Source organism: Monodelphis domestica, chromosome 4 (assembly GCF_027887165.1).
Source record: "Monodelphis domestica isolate mMonDom1 chromosome 4, mMonDom1.pri, whole genome shotgun sequence".
In the NCBI taxonomy this organism is placed as follows: domain Eukaryota; kingdom Metazoa; phylum Chordata; class Mammalia; order Didelphimorphia; family Didelphidae; genus Monodelphis; species Monodelphis domestica.
In genome coordinates, this window is record NC_077230.1 from 410,070,388 (window position 1) to 410,090,323 (window position 19,936).

Below are 19,936 nucleotides of genomic sequence, written 5' to 3' on the forward strand. Positions count from 1 at the left end.
TTAATTAGGCTTTTCAACTACTGATGGAGAAGAGGGAAGGAGAAGAGAGGGAAGGGCAAAGATTTCTCCAAATATTAGAGTCTTAGAGAACTGTTTTGCCTTTCCTTGTATTTCAAGTATTTAGCATAGTCCCTGGCCCAGTGTTTAATAAATACTTGTTGCCTGACTGACTGAATATATTCTTTTTACTCCCATAATATTTCTACTGCATAGTATAGGGAATAAAGAACTATCCACTGAGTCAGAAAGACTTGAGTTCAAATGCTGCCACTGACATAATAGCAACTCTAGGCAAATTAGTTTATCTCCTAAAGCTATAAATTTCAGGGCAGGTATGTGCCTGCACATTGGTAAGGATTTCTTCCCTGGGATCTCCCTATATCAATAAAGTCACAGATCTAGTTTTCTAAAAAAAAAAAAAAAGTCTTTTTTTTTCCATTCATTCATATTTGAGGTTTTTCCCTTTCTTCTCTTTTTATCTGCTTACTCCCACTGTATTCAGTGTGGTTGCTGGTTTTTCTGTGGAGATCTTCCCCTGAGGATCGGGTCCCTTTTAGTTGTTGCTAACTTAATTTCCCTGGTGTGTTTCTTTCTATTTTGAGGTGATGGGGAGGGTGGGAACTGAGGTTCGACATCTCTTCTCACCAGGCCATCTCTCCAGAAGGGGAGAGCCCTCTCTTTCTTTAACACTGTCTAAGTTGGATTTCTGCTGATTCATGGTGATCTTCCTTCCGTTGGCCCAAATGAGCATGGCTTTAGAAAGGGCTCATGGGATCTCAAAAGTGGAAGAGCTCATCTAATCTGCCCTCAAACACCAATTCAGGAATCCCCTTGACAGCAGCATCCCAGGCATCCTTCTCAAGGCCAGCTCAGCCTCTCCAGTAACGCAGCTCTCCTTTCCGCAGGAGCCCCAATCACACTCCTAGACAGTCATCAGAAAGTTCCTTCTTTAAAAAAAAAAAGAATCAAAATCTCCCTCCCTCTAACTTCCACCTCTGAGCTCTCTGGAGTCACCCAGAATACACCTCCTGCCTGTTGCTTTTACCTGCTGGCCAGTGGGACTGCCTCAAATCTCTCCCCACTTCCATCCAGCTGCCATTTAGCCCACAAAGCGCTTTTTTTCCTAAGAATGCTGGTCCCACCCTGATACTCTCCTATTCACTAAACTCCAAGGGCTCTCTATTGCCTCCAAGAGAAAATAAAACAATTCTCTGGCATCCAAATGACCTAGCCCCACTCCCTCCAACTTTCCCAACTTCTTTTACCTCTTATATTCTCGGTCTCATCCCTTTCTGCCCCCTAAATCTTTACCTTATATCCTGGTAACAACTCTAAGACAGAAGGGCAAGGGCTAGGCAATAGCAGTGAAGTGACTTGTCCAGGGTCACATAGCTAGGAAGTGTCTGAGGCCAACTGAAGCCTATCTTCTATGGGAAACATTCCCTACTCCTTCTTAATTCTAATCCCTTCCCTCTGTTGAATATTTCCTATTTATCCTGTATATTGCTTATTCGTACAGATATTTGCTTGCTTTCTTATCCCAGTAGACTGTAAGCTCTCAGATGACAAGGACTGTCTTCTGCTTCTTTTTGTACCTTCAGAGTTTAGCACAGTACTTGGTACACAGTAGGCGCTTACTAAATGTTTATGGACTTATGACTATTGAGAATAAGTCTTTATGGAACACAGCCCTGAAAATATATGGAGATAGTCATTGTGGTGCTGTAGAAGGAAAATAGATTGAGATCCAAGGAATCTGAGTTCCAATTCTATTTCTAATAGAAATGAATTTTAGGAACCTAATCAAGTCATTTCCCTTCTCTGAGGGTATTTCCTCAGATGGCACACATCTAACATCCATTTGAACTTTGTGTGACCAACTGTAAGGTTCTCTGGTCCAGAGTCAGTCAATAAACAAGTATTAAGCACCTACTATGTGCCAGGTACTGCCATATAGGTTCATAGTCCTAGAGTTGGAAGAGACCTTTGCGATGATCCACAGTTGGAGAACCTTTTCAGAGTCTGAGTGCCCAGAGGGCAAATTCGAGCTGTCAGTGAACCCAGGAATTACCAGAGAGAGATAAGAGAGGAAGGGCTTGCTTTGGGTGGCTGGACAGAGGAGAGGGACATGCCAAAAATGTCCTCTGGTGCTGGGAAGAGGGGGAACAGAGCAGCTCCCCGAGTGCCACTGGCTCTGCCCCCATGCCACATCTTTGCTAGCACTGGCTAGTCCATCCTGGTTTTACAAAAGAGGAAACTGAGAGTCTTGGATGTTGAATGACTTACTTAAACAGGTAAAATGAAGTCCAGGACCTCTGGCTAAAGAACCCATTCTCTTTCTCATGTATCATGTTGCCCCACAACGTGTTATCAGGTTGCTAATGTTCCCCCTCTCCCCCCCACCCCTCCTCTCTCTGTCTGTCTCTCTGTCTGTCTCTCTGTCTCTGTCTCTCTCTGTCTCTGTATCTCTCTCTGTCTGTCTGTCTCTGTCTCTATCTCTCTCTCTCTATCTGTCTCTCTGTGTCTGTCTCTGTCTCTGTCTCTCTGTCTCTCTGTCTCTGTCTCTCCCTGTCTATCTCTGTCTGTCTCTCTGTCTCTGTCTCTATCTCTCTCTGTCTCTGTCTCTCTGTCTCTCTGTCTCTGTCTCTCCCTGTCTATCTCTGTCTGTCTCTCTGTCTCTGTTTCTATCTCTCTCTGTCTCTCCCTGTCTATCTCTGTCTGTCTCTCTGTCTCTGTCTCTATCTCTCTCTGTCTCTGTCTCTCCCTGTCTATCTCTGTCTGTCTCTCTGTCTCTCTTAAACCCAAGCTTCCTGTCTTAGTAAAAACAGAAAAATCAGTGCATAACACCTGCGCATTTACCCAATCATTATATATGCGTTTATGGAAACTCACATATCAATATACCCTGCATGCACATATATAGGTACATATTTGTGTACATTGATCCATATGCATGTGTCTTCCCCCTCTGACCTTTCTTGGCACCAGCTACATGCTAGCTGTTAGGAATGCACAGAATAAACATATGAATACCATATTAAAATATGTCCCATCAAGCGCTGGGTAAGAATGACTTAGATCTGAATAGATTTCTAGGATGTACAATTCGGGGCTCAACTTCTGAGGTTTTGGACTGGGGCACAACTATAGGGGGGATAGAAAGAGAGAAAAAGAAAGGGAGAGGGGGGAGATAGAGGGAGGGGGGGAGAGAGAGGAGGAAGAAGAAAGTGGGGAGAGAGAGAAAGAGAGAGAGAGAGGAAGAGGGAGAGGAGAGAGACAAACAGAAGGAGAGAGGGGGAGAGAGTCAGGGAGGGAGAGGGAGAGAGAGGAGGAAGAAGAAGGGGAAGAGAGAGAGAAAGAGAGAGAGAGGGAGAGAGAGAGAGAGAGGAAGAGGGAGAGGAGAGAGAGAGACAGAAGGAGAGAGGGGGAGAGAGTCAGGGAGGGAGAGGGAGAGAGAGGAGGAAGAAGAAGGGGAAGAGAGAGAGAGAGAAAGAGAGAGAGAGAGATAGAGAGAGAGAGAGAGAGAGAGAGAGAGGAAGAGAGAGAGAGGAAAAGGAGGGTGAGAGAGAAAAAGAGAGCAGAAGGGAGAGGGAGAGAGGAGGAAGAAGAAAGTGGGGAGAGAGAGAAAGAGAGAGAGAGAGGGAGGAAGAGAGAGAGAGGAAAAGGAGGGTGAGAGAGAAAAAGAGAGCAGAAGGGAGAGGGAGAGAGGAGGAAGAAGAAAGTGGGGAGAGAGAGAAAGAGAGAGAGAGAGAGGAAGAGGGAGAGGAGAGAGAGAGACAGAAGGAGAGAGGAGGAGAGAGTCAGGGAGGGAGAGGGAGAGAGAGAAGGAAGAAGAAGGGGAAGAGAGAGAGAAAGAGAGAGAGAGAGAGAGAGAGAGAGAGAGAGAGAGAGAGAGAGAGAGAGAGAGAGAGAGAGAGAGAGAGAGAGGAAGAGATTTTATGTGCATATATTCCAGTGAATTTGTGGGGCAGGGTTATGGAGGTAGTTATAGGGATAGCATTGCTTAGCATTGGACTTAGTCTGGAGTCAGAAAGCCCTGTCTATGACAATGGATTAATCACTTATGTGCCTCTAGTAAAATAATTTATCTATCAACACTTAATAAGTCATAGAAAGTTGGTGGGAGCAATTTTTCCTGCCCCACCCCAAACCTACTGATGAAACCACAGATCCTTAGTATATATGCCTTGGTTTAAACAGTAGAAAGAGGGCTGGGGTTGGAGTTAGGTAGACTGGGTTCAAATTCAAATGCAGACACTACTATAATGTAACTATCTAACCAAAAAGAACCAGTCTCATAAGCCATCATTCTCATTTGGTTTAAAAAAAAAAGAAGGCAAACAGGGATGGGGGTGGGCACTAGCTATGGCACTGGGTTGTTGGGAGGAAATGTGCATAGTCCACTGAAAATATAGTATTCAGGAGAAAGACAAGAAATCTGAGCTATGCCAAAAAAGCATCAACCTCTCAGGTTAACCGAGGCCACTGAATAGGAAATGGTGTGACAGCAGAACATAGAGGGAGAATGTTAGAAAATATTTTTTTCTTTCTTCTGACCTGTGGATCTTTGAAGGCAGCAGCAAAAGAATTCCTAGTGAGTCTATTCATACAGATCATCAATGCTCCTTAACTTTAGAGATATGCCTGGTGTACTCATCCTAAGAGGTAAAGTGACTTGTCTACAGTCACAAAGCCAGAAGGTATCAGAGGCAGAAATTGAGCCCAAATGTCTGACTGCAGCTGAGCCCTCTTTGACCCTCCATCCACTTTGCCATGCTGCCCCTAGTGGTAGAGGATAACATTTTAAAAAATAATCAAATGACTAGGAAATTCCCTGAACATCAACCCAATGTGGATTGTCTGAACCAGCTGTTAGGACACCTTCTTCCTTCTCAACTATTCTCAGTGTTTTCTTCTGCCTGGAATACCCAGTGGTTCAATGGTTCAATGGACTGGAAGACTAGAAGAGCTGAGTTCAAATCTCTCACTTGGAGGAATGCTGGGTGCTGTTACCATAACAACCATTTCCTCTGACCCTGACTTCAACACCACTCATTTGTGGTGCATGTTGTAGTGGGAAAGCCTTGTATTTGAAGACTTCAAACTTTGTAATTCCTAGCCACTTGGCCTTGAGCAAGTCATCTCAACTCTCTCAGTTGACTCAGTTTCCTCACCTGTGAAAAATTAATGATGCTATTTATAGTAGCTATTATATACTTCCTGAGCAGCTAGGTAGCACAGTGGATAGAGTACTGGACCTGGAGTTAGGAAGACTCATCTTTCTGTGTTCAAATGTGTCCTCAGACACTTACTGACTGTGTGACCCTGGGCAAGTTACTCTACTTTGTTGGCCTCAGTTTCCTCAGCTGTAAAATGAGCTGGAGAAGAATATGGCAAACCTTTATATAGCATATATATATATATATATATAGCATACATAATATGGCAAACATTTATATAGCCCTCCTTCGATTCTCAGGGCAACCCTTTAAGGAAGGTGCTTTTGTTATTCTCATTTAAACAATGGGGAAACTGAGGTCTAAGGAAGTTAAGTGACTTGCCCAAGGGCACACAGCTAGTTAGTGACTTCAAAGCTAACTGACAATACACAAGACTGGTCTAAATCAACTGGAGTTGCTTCCTTTTCTTTACAAGGAGGAACATAGATTTTAAAAATGCTGGGGCTGCATATGGAGATGGTAGTAGTAATTTTTTTTTCATTTCTCAGTACTTTAAGGTAACCTTTTAGATTGGGTGTTGGATTTAGGATTAGGAAGATCTAGGTTCAAATCCTACCTCACATACTAGTTGTGTGACCATAGACAAGTCACTTATTTAACTTCTGTGAGCCTCAGGATCCTCATCTGTGAAATGGAGATAATGATGCCTGCTCTCTCATTATAAGATTGATTTGAGGCTCTATAAAAGTACAGCTCTCTACATATATGTCAGTTATTATTACTAAAGCATTTTTGCCTCAACCCTGTGAGGTAGGTAGTAGTTGTTCAGTTGTGCCCAAATCTTCATGACTCTATTTGGGGTTTTCTTGACAAAGATACTGGAGTGGTTCCCCATTTCCTTCTCTCACTCATTTTATAGATGAGGAAACTGAAGCCAATAAAATTAAATGACTTGTCCAGGTTCACATAGTCAGTAAGTGTCTAAGGACAGACGAATTCAGAAAGATGAGTCTTCCTGAGCCCAAGCCCCACATCATCATCATCATCATCATCATCATCATCATCATCATCATCACCACCACCACCACCATATCAATGATCATCCTCCTCCTGGAATGTATTTCCTCCTCATCTTTGACTCTCAGAATCCTCCCCTCCCCCCACCTTGTATGGCTAAACTCTCCTACCTCCTTCTACATGAAGCCTCCCTGATTGCCTGCCTCAAAGTTGTCCCTGTTCCTTCCCTCCTCAGTTTTCTTTGCTCTATTTCTACATTTTCTGATGGCTCAGTAGAATGTAAGCTCACAGAAGGCAGAGGCTTCATCTTTGTCTTTGCATCCTTAGCATCTAGCACATAGTAGGTGTCTTAAAAAGAGGGAGGGAGAACAAAGGGAAATTGGACCTTTTTTTCGTGATGGGTTTACTGCACTATCACCTCCCATTCCAGCCAATATGACAGATTCAGACCGTCTCCTCAGTTCTTGAGGTCCCCCTCAAATTGTTTCCCCCTCCCACAGAAATCCCCATATTCTTTCTTCCTCCTCTGACAGTAAAAAACTACTCCTAGGGCTTCTGACCACCCTGGTGGGCAGGGAAGCCCCTTATCAATGCATTGACAAATTCTGATCATCACGCTCAAAGGCGCTGGCTTTTTGGGGGAGGGAGTGGAGGGTGGTAGGGAGGCAGCAATATTCAGGTTGCCTTCCCTCCCTCCAAGGCCCCTGCGTTGGCAGGAAAGAGAATGACAGTGTGGTCAGTTAGCTCGAAGAATCTCTTGCTTCCTATTTGCCCTGCTCCGGGTCTGGGAGGTGGCTACAATCATTTAGGAGCCTAGATTGAGAACTGGAAAAGATCTGTTTGCTACTCCATCCCGCCCAGTGCCTTCATTTGACAGAAAAGGAAACTGAGGCTTGAAACGGTTAAGTGGTTTGCTCAGTAGGATGTAAAGTCCTTGAGGACAGGAACTGTTTCACTTTTGTATTTGGAACCCCAGCTAGATGCATCGTTTGGAACACAGTAGGCTCTTTAAAAACGCTTTGCGTGATTGCCGGCTCAAGGTCACACACCGAGTGAATGATAGCCCGCAGGTATCCGCTCCAAATACAGCGCACAGTCCGGTTGGTCCCCAGAGGTGCCTCGTCCACCCCTAACCCCAGGTCGATCCCGAGCCCGAACCCTGGCCCTACCCAGGTGCCCCCTTCCCGGGCCCTGGCTCCCCTACCTGGTGCTGTCCGAACTGGGTGCCTGGAGGTGCCCGGCTGCCTGCCTCGGGCATGGATTAGCCCAGAGGGACTGACTGCCCGGGCTAGCCTCTGGAGTCCGGGCCCCGGGCTCGCGCGGGACCCCACCCCAGCCGTGCCTTGCCCTGCTCTGCCCTCCCCCGGAGTACCCCCGGGCTAGCGGGAGCTTAACCCTCGGGCTGCCGGCGCAGCGGCGGCGGCGGAGGAGGATCCCTCGTTAGGCACTGGGAAGGGAGCGCAGGGACCGAAGGGGTGGAGGGCAGGGACCCAAGGGCAGCCGGGAGGGTCCGAGCGGCGAGGCTGGTTATAAGGGACAGCCAGCGTGGGGTATTGGAGAGGGAAGGGGGAGGGGATGGGGGAGGAAGGAGTGGAAGGGGGCGGGGGGAGGGGAGCGGCCGCTGCCGCCGCCGCAGGCATTAGCCGCCTTTTCTAGCCTGGCGGGCTGCTAGCGCGGGACCGCTTTACGCGCCCCGGGCAGCCGAAGGAGGAGGCGGAGGAGTAGGTGGAGATGGAGGAGGAGGAGAAGGAGGCGCAGGAGTGCGAGAGGGACCAGTAATTGCCAGCATTCAGGGAAGGGACTGGAGTTTCTGCCCTCCCCTGACCTCACCTTCCCCAGCCTTGCCGAGTTCCCTCCCAGTCCCATAGGGGCTTGCCTATGGACGCAGGCGGCTATGCCAGTGCTTGGCGGGGCAGCATGGTCAATTCAATTCGATTCCAATTTGTTCCTACTAGATGCCAGCCTCTGGGCTGGGCCCCGGGGTACTGAGACAAAAGTGAAACTGTCCTTGCCCTTAAGGTGCTCTAGAGAAAAACTGAATCCTAGACCGCGTAGCATCCCAGCCTCCTTGGTGGATCTCTAGTGACGGAGAGCTCCCTACCTATCTTGACAGTCCATTTCACTTTTCAACGCCAACGGAGGCCTTAAGCTTAACTAAGTTTCTGGGGATACAAAGACAAAAACGAAAAACAGTGCCTGCTCTCCAGGAGCTTGCATTTTAGTGAGGGAGAGCACTAAGGTAAGTCGAGGCAATTCAGAGTATTAACAATAAGACTCCGGGGTTGATCCCGGAAGATAGCCTTGGAAAACTAGAATTCAATTCAATACCTCTGAGATGGGGGGAATTCCCGCTCCACAGGAGCGAGGGAAAATAAATCTCTTGACCTAAAGGGGCCTTTTTGTGTGTAAATGTGCGTGTTGTGAGTGACTGGGGGATTGACTAACAAAAGGACCAAAACAAGAGTTGCCCTCGGGTGTTTGTGGCCACGTGGACTAGCTCTCCCATCAGGCAGTGACAGAGAACTGGTCTCCGCGCCTGTTCGGAGTCATGCTCGCGAGATCCTCTCCTGTGAAGGTGTAGTATTGTTCCAAATTGCTTTGGGTCTCATTTTGTGGCTCTATCTCGTTTGCTTCAATACTGGAGAACTCTTCCGAGCAGCGTGCGTTACGTCGTTTTGGGAGTCTGGTTTCAAATCGTAGGTTATGTCCTGCGTGGATTGGGTCACACAGGACGAGTTGTTGCAAATTGGGTGTCCTCCTGTGTATTAGGGTGTGTTGTTACATTGTGTTTTGGGGGCGGGGAGGAACAGTTCACTTTCTGGGCTGGAGTGTCTTTTCCCATTTGGGCAGAAGGTTGTTGCCTGTGATGTGGAGAACAATGTATAAAATGTGCAAAGCTGACAAGAGAGGGGTCTCCTGGGTATTAAAATTACAGGTAGGGCGCTACAACAGCAAAGCGCTTTGTAAAGCGGAATAACACAGGAACGATTAAAAACGAGACTATTATTCTTACAATTATTCCAACCAGGTCCTGTGAATTCCTCCTTCCGTCTCTGCTGTAGAGGACTACTTTCTGGTACCAAAACACGGTTATTCTAGAGCCAGAAGGAATTTATCTTAGAAGTCATCGAGTAAAAGCCCCCTTAGGAAACTGAGGCACAGAGAAATGAAGTAACTTGTCTAAGTAACGCAACTGAAAAGAGGCTGAGGTGAGAGTTAAACCTTAGATCCTAGTGACTCCAAGTCGGGTCCCCTATGCGTTATTTTTACATTTTACACACTCGAAGACAGCGGCTGCTTTTACTGGGTACGTAAGTGTTTGATAACTCTAGTTGACGGATTGATCTTTGTAGATTGGCACCTGCCGCTTCTAGGCTTAAGAGAGCTGCCTAGAACCGAACCGAGAGAAATTAAGTGACTGGCTTTGGGGCGCGTAGATGCGATCAGAAGATCTCAGGGCTGGCTGGAGCTTGAATACCGATTTTCCTGACTCCGACGTCAGTGTGCCACCCTGCCTTTGTTCATGACTACCTTCATTTGTATGTGTGTGCGTGAGGGGTTGGGTTGGGGGAAGAAGGTTAGTTTCTTTTTGCGGTGAAACTGAGAAGAAACCAGAGGACTTCCAGGAAACAGAAAGGATAGAGATGCTAAACTTAGATGATTTTTACATTTAAAAAAATTACACGTAGAAACAATTTTCAACCATTGTTTTCTGACATTTTGTGATTCACATTCCATACAGAGTCTTAACAGCTCTTGCCGGAGTATCTCATCCCTGCCCACAGCTATACTAGCCTTGAGGCCTTGGAAAGGAAAGATCTCAAAGTAAGCAAAGGCCCTAAAAGGAAAATCTTTCTGATATTCGTTTGGAAGGCTTAATAGGACCGTCTGGATTGGTTGGTCCTTAGGGTGGCTCCCAGCTCGTAGCCTAGTAAGATCTAATGAGGGTTACTTACTAGGCTACAAGTTTGGGGTTTCTAGATTCCATATTGATACATGATGAAAGGATTAGATACATGATGAAAGGATTAGATTTCTAACCTTGTATCAATATGGAATCTAGAAACCCCAAACTTGTAGCCTAGTAAGTAACCCTCATTAGATCTTACTAGGCTACAAGCTGGGAGTTTCTAGATTCCATATTGACACATGTCCACTGGACATTATCCATACATTGGGCAAGCTAAATTTCATTAGATGTGGGGAGGATGACGAGATGTGGGTTTGAATTCTGCCTGTCTTCCCCCTCCAGGCCTCATTTTTTTTTTAATTTGTAAGGAGATGGGGTTGATCTGGTTCTTTTTTCTTTTATAATGAATACTATTTAATGTAAACTATTTAACACTTAGAAATTAGGAAAGGCTCAATTAAAATTAGATTTCATTTGTTTAAAAATGATTAATCTCCATGAATTGCACAGTAGTTTGTTTTTTTTCCTGTTTATAATGCAAGTTCTGTGACAATGCATTAGAAACTGAATTAATCACTGTATATTTAGTTCCACTTTGGGAGTGTAAAGGAAAAAAAAAACTCAAACATTCATAAAACAAAATATACTGTAGTTACAAATTCGTTTTGACAGTCAGCTCAACCAAGAGGTGGGGAACAGTCATAGATGTTTTCCAGAGGTAATTTTCATACAGTTTGGTTTAAAATTCTTTTTCAGGTGACTAGTTCTTAATTAAGTATTTGTGTACTTGTGTGCCTAATATATATATATATACATATATATATGTATATATATATATATTATAACTGTTTCAATACACTGGTTTCCTATGCATTTTATTTTATGCATTTAAAAACAATTTGAGATAGATCCAATAGACTTTACCTGAAGATTAAAGGGGTATATGATACAAAAAAGAAGTTACGAACCCCTATACCAGCGGTTCTCAACCTCTCAATTTGTAGCAATGAGAATACATATTGCATATCAGGTATTTACATTCCGAATCATAACTGTAGCAAAATTACAGTTTTGAAGTGGCCACCAAAATAATTTTTTTGGTTTGGGGTCACTGCAACATGAGGAACTGTATTGCGGGGTCACAGCATTAGAAAGGTTGAGAACCACTGCCCTAAACTAAATGGCCAGTAAGTTTTCTTCCAGTTCTAAATCTATGATCTTACCGTTCTCTTCAAGGATCCTTTGGGTCTAGGATCTTAGTTTTAGAGCTGAAAGGGTTCCCAGAGGCTATTTAGGCTCACCTGCCCTACTCTGTTTTACAGATGAGGAAAGTGAGTCCTTTCCCTTCGAAATCTGAAGACTGTCCATGTCTTAAAAGATGATCTGTAAAATCTGCTGTGGCTAAAACTTCTAAAACCCTATCACCATGTTGGTGATGAGCCTCTTGATATTTGTCTGAGTTCTGGGACAACAGATTGATAGATGGGTTTTTTTCCCTCTTACTAGCCTTTGGCATAACTTCCTAGAAATTAGGATCACCTTCACCCCTCGGGAGGAAATTAGAAAATTTGAGGGGCGGTAGGGAAGCATGAGTCCCAAAAGAGCTTCTGTACCACCCCCTCTAAAGGTTTTTGTGGGATTGTATATGAGTTTATAAAAACTCAAATTAAAAAGAGCACCTCCCTCCCTCCCAATCCTAGACTAGCCTGAGGCTGAAATAGAGAAGGTAAACTGAGGAAACTGTTTCTTTTGCAATGACTGCTGTCCTCTCTCTCTCCATGACTCTACCACAAGGTTTAGGATACTTACTCAGAAGAGAAAGTGGAATAAACCCTGGCTCCCTAGTCAGAAGCCTTGGATTATCATTCTGAGCAATTTTGGTTAGAAATTCAATTCAGGATCCACAGAAGCGAGTTATGAACTTCCTGGGGAGACCTAGTCTCATGATAAATGATTCCAAACAATCCTCTAATGGTACACTGATAGGGTGTTTTAGTCATTGGCGAATATCTTATCAGCCTGCTTAGACTGTAAGCTCTCTAGGAAGGAAGGGACAGCATTTTAGAGCAATGCCATATCTATCAGAATGGTGCTCTCTGAACAGCTAAATGTGGGTCAAACATTTGCAGGGAGAATGAAGAAGAAACCCCTATTGGGTGTTCTGTACTTCCCCACCACCCACCCACCCCCAGAATAAGGGACATTCCTTGGATAAAAGAATGGAAGTAGAGAAGTATCCTATGGCAAAGGATATCTTCCATTCTGTTCATAGAATTTAGAAGGAATTTCAGAGGTCCTTCAAACTGAACCATTTCATCTGACATATGGGAAAACTAAGACATCAAAAATATATAGTGGGTGCTTAATAATAAATGCATGCTGGATTGAATTTAGGAAATATGTGCATCTATGTTTTTGTTTTTGATAGAATGCAAGGTGCTCGAGAGCAGAGAATTTTTATTGTTGTTCCAATTCCCCACTGTCCTAGCATAGAGCCTGGCAAAGTCATTCCTTGAATGTTTGTTGATTGATTAATGGATTCCAGCTCTAAATCCTATGTCCTTTAGTTGCAATTGAATGCATTCACTGAATCAATTGATTAACCAATCAACAAATATTTACTAAATTGCCTATAGGCTAGCCACTGTGCTAGGTTCTGGGAAGAGGATACAAAGGAGGGGGAGTGTGTGTGTGTGTGTGGGGGAAGCAAATTTACTTTCAAAGTTTTCCTCACTATGAGTTTGTAGCAAAACTACTTAAATGTTAGTTGATTAGATGAATAGAAAGTGCAAAAATAAATAAAAAAGTTTGTTGATTGCTTCAAATTCATATAAAATGAGTTGGTCTGTTGTTTGCCTATCTAAAGATGACTAATGATATCACAAAGTGATTTCTTGACTTGGGATTGCATTGGATTTAAGTGAGGTAGAGTTACACAGTCATCATTCTCACTCCCTTTTCCAGAATCATCCAAGTCCATTGGCAAGGCAAAAGACAAGACAGCTGGTGATGGCTTGGGGTGCAGAGGGTGTCCTTGACATCTTCGATGCCTAACATAGTTTTCAGCACTTCACAATGCCTGCTCCAGTCCTCTTTGTGGTTATTGAAACAAATTGTTTTTATGTGCTCCTTTCGCTGGGAAGTCTTCACGTATCATACCCCCTTAACACACCAATGCGTTTGTAGCCTATCAATTACCCCCAACCTTGTTTAGTCCACCTGTCTAGATGGTTAACCAAGGTGTGGCCGATGTTCTTGCTTCTTCAAATTTCTTGGAGTTTTAGTGAGTGTTGAGAACCAGGTAGACACTAAAGATGAATGAGCAGCCCTGAAAAGGATCTGGTAAACACTCACATCATTGGTGTCAGTCCTCCCTGAACACCCCATACTCCCTAAGAGTTGAACTAAGATCCTCTTGAGCACTAAGTCTATGTTTTAAAATATCTCTATTTTGAAAAAAAAAAAAAAGGGTGTTTCCTTTTAGACACATCACACCTACTCACAGCATGATATAGAGCTGAATTCTTCTGCCAGCAGCTCCTGCCCTGAGCTCACCCAGACCTGATTCACCCTAGTCTCACCTCCCCAGCCCCCACGCCAACCCCAACCTTTCCATTTCTCTAATGGTAATCCAATATACTTTTGGAAAGAGTGAGTCAGTCTATTCTCCTATGAACCTACTCTGACATCCCTAAAAATGTCATTTGACCACAATGCCTCTACCTAAGCGCTGCTCTTTGTCATGGTAGCTGGTGTATAACACTGGTCTTAATGTCCGAAGTTGTGGGTTCGCTCCTAATGAACTTCCCTGACCAGCAGGGTCCCACAAGGGAAGGGGCTCACCTTTGTAATGGGACTGAGGAGAGATAGGAACCAGGGTGGAAATGAAAGACATCGACAAATCAGTGGTAGGATAGGGCAGGCAACCCCTATGATTTTCCTCAAGGCGGAAAATGAGGATAATGGAATACGAGGTGGTTGAGGAGATTAAGGTAGAGAATGCAGGCCGAGATGGTCACAGCCTCGGGGAAGGAAAGGACTTGGAGGAGAGAGAGAGAGAAACGGTGATCCTAGCTAGGGAAAGAACCTTCCTAAAAAGAGAGAATCCCAGGGGTTGCCTTTGCTTTTATTGATGAGGAGGCAGAGGGATGCCTCTAATCACGTAACAATTACATCACATATCTTAGACAATCAAGATTGGGTGGTACAGTGGAGGGAACACCTTTTGGGCGTGTAGAACATAACCGCGCTTTCCCGGGCAAGTCTCCGAACATGTTAATGGGCTTGTGTTGGGCAATAGGTCGCGTGATCAGGTCAAGGTTACCTTCACAAACCTTATCGGTAAAGCCTCATGCTTGGAGACACAGTAATAATACAGTCATTTATATTTCATAGATGTGAATATGCTTGGGATGCTACAGAAGTCTTGGATTCAAATACTAATTTGGAGGATTTGGAGAACAAGCTCCCTGGGGCTTAGTTTCCTCATCTGTAAAATGAAGGAGAGGGGGTATTTCTAATGCCTCTAAGATCCTTTCCAGATCTAAGTCTACCATCCACTTATAAGAATGTAATCCTCCAGAGGGCAGAGACTGCCTTCTTCTATACTTCAGTCACCTCACCTCAGGACCTCAGTTTCCTTATATGTAAAATTGGGTTGGGGACCACCGAAGTCGAATTTCAGTTCTAAATCTATGATTTTGTTATTAGTATGGAAGCTCCCCGAAGGTAGGGACCGGGTTCGTTTTTGTGTTTCTATTCTCCAATCTTTCGCAGCGTTCAGCTCTGAGTAAGCACTCAGTAACCTTAACTCATTCATTCATTCATTGGAAACTTCAGTTCCAACGGGGGCGGGGCGCGTGGTTGCGAGCGCTAGGGAGGAAAGTCTAAGACCAATGACCTGAGGGCTTAGCCATTCATTACCTTTTCTCCTTCCTCTCGTTCCGCCCCCCTCCTTCCCTCCCTCCCCTAGGGAAAAATCCAGTCAGCCTGGCCCCGCCCCTCCCTCCCTTCTATCTAGCCTTGAGGGCAGAGGGGAGTCAGTGAGAGAGAACTACAACCCCCACAATACCATTCGGCGCCCCAGCCCTTGATAGGCTGAAGCCGATTTCCCGCCTTCCCCTACTTCCGGCCCGCTGCCGGCGGGTAGTCGGTTAGCGCAGCTGTGAGAGCCGCGGCCTGAGGGCCAAAGAGGCTGTAGCCCTGGCGTAGGAGGGAGACGCGGCGGCGGCGGGGACGGGTGAGAGTCCCCGTCTTCTCCGAGGCCCGCCCTGTACTGCTCCTCGCAAGCCGCGGCCGCTCGTTGGCCCTCCTGGGATCCGGGTGGGGGAGGGGGGGATGGACTGAGGAAGGGACGGGAGGGGGTTGGGAAAAGGGAAGGGAGGAACAGAGACTGAGAGCCCAGGAGAGAAGAGAGGGAGGGAAAGAAGAGGTGAGGAGGCAAGAGACAGAGAGACCGGGAAAAGAAAAAGATAAGGAGAGAGAGACGGAGAGGAGGAAAGAAAAAAGACAAGAGAAATAGAGGGAGAGGAAGAAAGAGGGATAGGGAGAGAAAAGGAAAGAGAAAAAAAGATAGGAAGAGAGAAAAGGTGAGAAAGAAAGGAAGATAGGGAGAGACAGGAGAAAAAAGGGATAGGAAGAAAGACAAGAAAGGAAGATAGGGTTAGGGTTAAGGTTAGGAAAGAGGACAGGAGGAAAGAGAGAAAGAAGATAAGGAGACCAAGGAAACAGACAATCTGATTCTCTCCCATTTGGACGCACTGCTTCTGACTATCTGTGTTTGTGTTAGAGATTCTCCTGCATCCCTTTATCCCAGGTTCTATGTCTGTGAGGTTGTCGGTACCCTCTCCTCTTGACTCTTGACCCTCCCCATGACTTTTTCTGTCTAGATGTTTTGTTCATGTCTGAGAGAGACTATTGACTCTCCTCATTCATTCAGGATCTGTAAAGGACCTTGCAACACTACCATTTTTGAGGCATTGGGTTGGAGGCTAGAGACCCTAAAGACAAAATGAAGAGCAGCCCTTTCCCACAAGGAGTTTACACATTCATCCCAACCTTTCACTGTGTGATATTAGCTGTGCCTTTTAATATGATATTGTTTGAGTCTCCCTTTACCAAAATTCGATAATATCTCCCTTCTACCATCTTTCCCACTTAAATTAACCCCTAGGATTGTCTGTGTCTGCTTGAGAGAGGGAAGCTGGGATTCCCTTCACCCAGGACTCTCTCTGCATATATATGTATACCTTATCCAGTTTTCTTTCATCTTACTGCCTTTCTTCTGAGATTATTCTCAGTTTATCCTGTCTATATTCTTTTGTACATAGTTGTTTGCATGTTGTTTCCCCCTTTTTAGACTGTGAGCTTCTTGAGGGCAGGCATGGTCTTTAGCCTTTTTTTTTCTTTCCTCTCCCCAGCACTTAGCACAGTGCCTGGCACATTGTAGGTGGAATAAATAATAAATGCTAGTTGACTGACTGGCTTGTTGATGCCTGTGACAAAACTGGGACTGACTCTCAGGGCTTCCCATATCCCAGCATTTCATTGGAAGTGGTAGGATATTTGTGAGTGAGGGGGAGGAGGTTGCATTAATCCTTCTCTTTCCCCCTGCTGAAGGCTCTCTTGGTGGGTTGGCACTATGCCATTCTCTGTCCATCATCCACTTCCCTCTACCTTAACCTTCATTACTTTGTCTGAATGTTCCTGTGTTGTCCTGTTGTAGCTTGAGATCTCCCTGTGTGTGACAGACTCCTGTAGCTCAATCAGTGAGCCTACTTGACCCATCAGAGTTTCTCTCTGGGACCGTCTGATTGTTTTTTCTTCCCCATTTCCTGTCTAAGCTCATCAGGGATAGTGTCCTTCTGTGTTTGAGACCTGGCCCTATCCTTTTCAGATTGCATGAGGCCCCCTCAGCCATTGGGTGCTGGAGCACATCCTGTTCCTCCAAGGGACTGCCAGCTCTGTCTCAGCTACAGCCTGAAGAAGCAGTATTGCCTTTGCCTTCCAGAGTCTCTTGGGCCCTTAGCATCATAGTTTATTGGCCAGCTCCACCACTTGCATCAGTTATGAATTTCTCTGAAGTGTTTAAGCTCTCAAATCAGCTCAGCAAATTCTCTCCTAATGGGAAATTCCTGGTGAGTTGTCTGTGGTTGTTCAGTCCATTGCTGGTCACACTGTGGTTTTCAATTTTAGATGAGTAGTTCAGAAGCCTGGACTAAAAGCTAGGGCTGAGTTTTAATGCCATTGATTTAATATGTAACATTAGGCAAATCAGATGACTACTCTTGGCTTCCATTTCCTCCTCTATAAGTGAAAGGGTTTGGGTAGTTGTATCTTGGTTTAATAGGAAAAGTGCTAGATCAGAATCAGAGGTCCCTGGTTACTGGCCTGCCTCTGCTGCTTACTGCCTTTGGGACTTCAAACAAGTAACTAATCCTGTCTGGAGCTCAGTTTCCTTCTGTGTAAAATGAAGGGGTTAGACTAGATTATTTTTTTTAAACCCATACCTTCTGTCTTAAAATCAATACTAAGTACCAAGGCAGAAGAGTGATAAGGGCCAGGCAATGAGAGCTAAGAGACTTTTCTAGGGTCACCGAGCTAAGAAGTATTTGAGGACAGATTTGAATCCAAGACCTTCCATCTCTAGGCCTGACTCTATGTCCACTGAGCCACAAACTAGATTGTTTTAAGGGCTAACTTTAAGTCTGTGATCTTGGGTGCAGTGATCTCTAAGGTCCCATCCTTTTTTTTTTCTTTTACAGCACAACACCCATTTGTAGAGTGCCTATTTGATACAGAATACTGAGCTAGATGCTGGAGGAGATGCCAAATTTACATTAGACAGGTGCCTTCCTTCACTGAGCTCTCAGTCTAATTTAATGAGACACCAATGCAGATAATTACAATAGAATATTATCTGATAAATGCTAAAAAATTAAAAACAAAAATACCACAAAATGCTGGCTTGATTATTAGAAGAGAATAACCTTAGGTCATTTGGTCTCATAGCAGAATTCAGTTGTTGCTATGAAGTTGGCCCTTGGTAACTTCGTATAACTTGTCAAAATTTGTCTCCCTTTATTGACCAAAGGAAAAATTTTCTTAACATTTTCCCCAATACATTTAAGCTGTTGGTATTAAAACTAAATACATGGGGAAAAAAAAGTCATCCATCCACCCTCTGGTCAAAGCTGGCATAATTAAGTACTTTTGTCTCTAGGAACTGCTGAGAACTAATTTTCTTGTTCACTTTTGCCAAGTGTATACATTTTATCACTTTACTTTTTCTTATCCCTTGTTCCTATACACAGGCACATTCAGAGTAAATCATTAAAATAGCTTATATTCTATTCTGGTGAGGAAAAGTAGTTTCTAGGATGATTGAGACATGAATCTTTGTTTTAGGGATGGCAGAGCTTTTGCTTACACTATAAAGCTGTCCTACATAACAAAATTTAGCTTTGGACATATGCTATTATAATTATAAAATCTTTGGAGTAATTAATTTTGAGATATTACCTGTCTTAAGTCACAAATTCCACACAGAAATTTATTCAATGTCTAATCTTTGTAGTAAATACATTGGTGCTTATCATAAAAGCATTGGTGCTTATTCAACAACTTTGGCCTCACTGAATATATTTTGTAAAGCCTAGATTCTGGCAACCATAACTTAATTTATATTTTTTATCTTTTTTGTTTAGTCTAAAATTATAGACAGTTTAGCATTCAGGTTGAGTCAAATGGTGACATAGGAACTGTTCCCTACATATATGCTGTTTGTGCTTTAGGGAATGAAGTTGTTGTGTTCATTCAGTTGATAAACAAGTGATTAAAATTTGGTGTCATCTGTGACATATGTAGTGTATGTAGGGAGAACAGATGATTACCTAAAGTTTGGCACTCTTGCCATTATTGTTTTTGTTTTTGTTTTAAACCATTATTTTCTGTCCTAGTAACAACTCTTGACATAATGGCAGGTGCTAGGCAAAGAGGGTTAAGCAACTTGCCCCGGATCACACAGCTAAAAAGTGACTGAGATCATATTTGAACCCAGGTCCTCTTGACTCTAGATCTGGCATTCTATCCACTGAGCTACCTAAATGTGCCCACCAGTACTGTTTTTGATGCTTAATTAAAAGATTAGATGGAAGATTTGTCTCTAGGAGTAATCTAGACTTTGAATTGTTAAAGACTGGTGGAAAAATTTTGTTATCTTCCAAAGGAATTTTCAATCTTCCCCCTTTTTTCCCTTTTGTTTAAGCATTTCTATCCTTACAATGGATTGTATAGCTTAAACAAAAACCTTTAGGTGTAAAATATAATACATATAAGACTTAGGAGTTCAGAAGGAGACCGATTTACAGTCTACAAAAGCCTTGGTCTTTTCAAGACACCCATTATTTTGGTATGTGTTTTATAAAGCAAAACCTTTTTCACATTTAGGCTTCTTGTGTCCAGTACCGTTTAGTGGTTCGAGATGTGAGCACTCTCCAAGTCCTTCAGCTGTACACATGCCTAGACCAGATCCAACACCTAGAGTGGTCCGCAGATTCTCTCTTTATACTGTGTGCTATGTACAAACGAGGGCTGGTACAGGTAAGTGACATATCAGAACCCTTGTGCCCCCCTGAGATTTTGAAACCTTCCTCGCCATTCGTTTTGGAAAAGCAGGGTTGTTCAGTTCTATGCCAGAATAAATCTGGCACTATAACTGGTAAATAAATTATTTTGGGACTCATGTAGCAACTCTTGATTTTTTTCGAAGCTAAGACAAACAAATAGGTATTTACATACATGTGTATATAAATATGCATGTGTATATATA

The 19,936-nt window shown here is 44.0% G+C and overlaps 2 protein-coding genes across 3 annotated transcripts in view; one reads left to right on the forward strand and one right to left on the reverse strand.

Annotated features, from left to right (window-relative positions):
- TP73 (tumor protein p73) overlaps positions 1-19,936 on the reverse strand; it is a 230,692-nt gene that overhangs the window by 210,335 nt on the left and 421 nt on the right. The gene's annotated exons all lie outside the window — the stretch shown is intronic.
- WRAP73 (WD repeat containing, antisense to TP73) overlaps positions 15,219-19,936 on the forward strand; it is a 45,908-nt gene continuing 41,190 nt past the window's right edge. The window contains exons 1-3 of one of the 2 annotated variants that reach the window (XM_001376430.4): positions 15,219-15,346; positions 17,003-17,243; positions 19,555-19,707. In XM_001376430.4, the coding sequence (XP_001376467.1) occupies positions 17,175-17,243; positions 19,555-19,707 (222 nt within the window). In that variant the 5' untranslated portion in view covers positions 15,219-15,346; positions 17,003-17,174. The remainder of the gene's footprint in view (positions 15,347-17,002; positions 17,244-19,554; positions 19,708-19,936) is intronic. The other variant, XM_016422276.2, reaches the window with a different exon arrangement.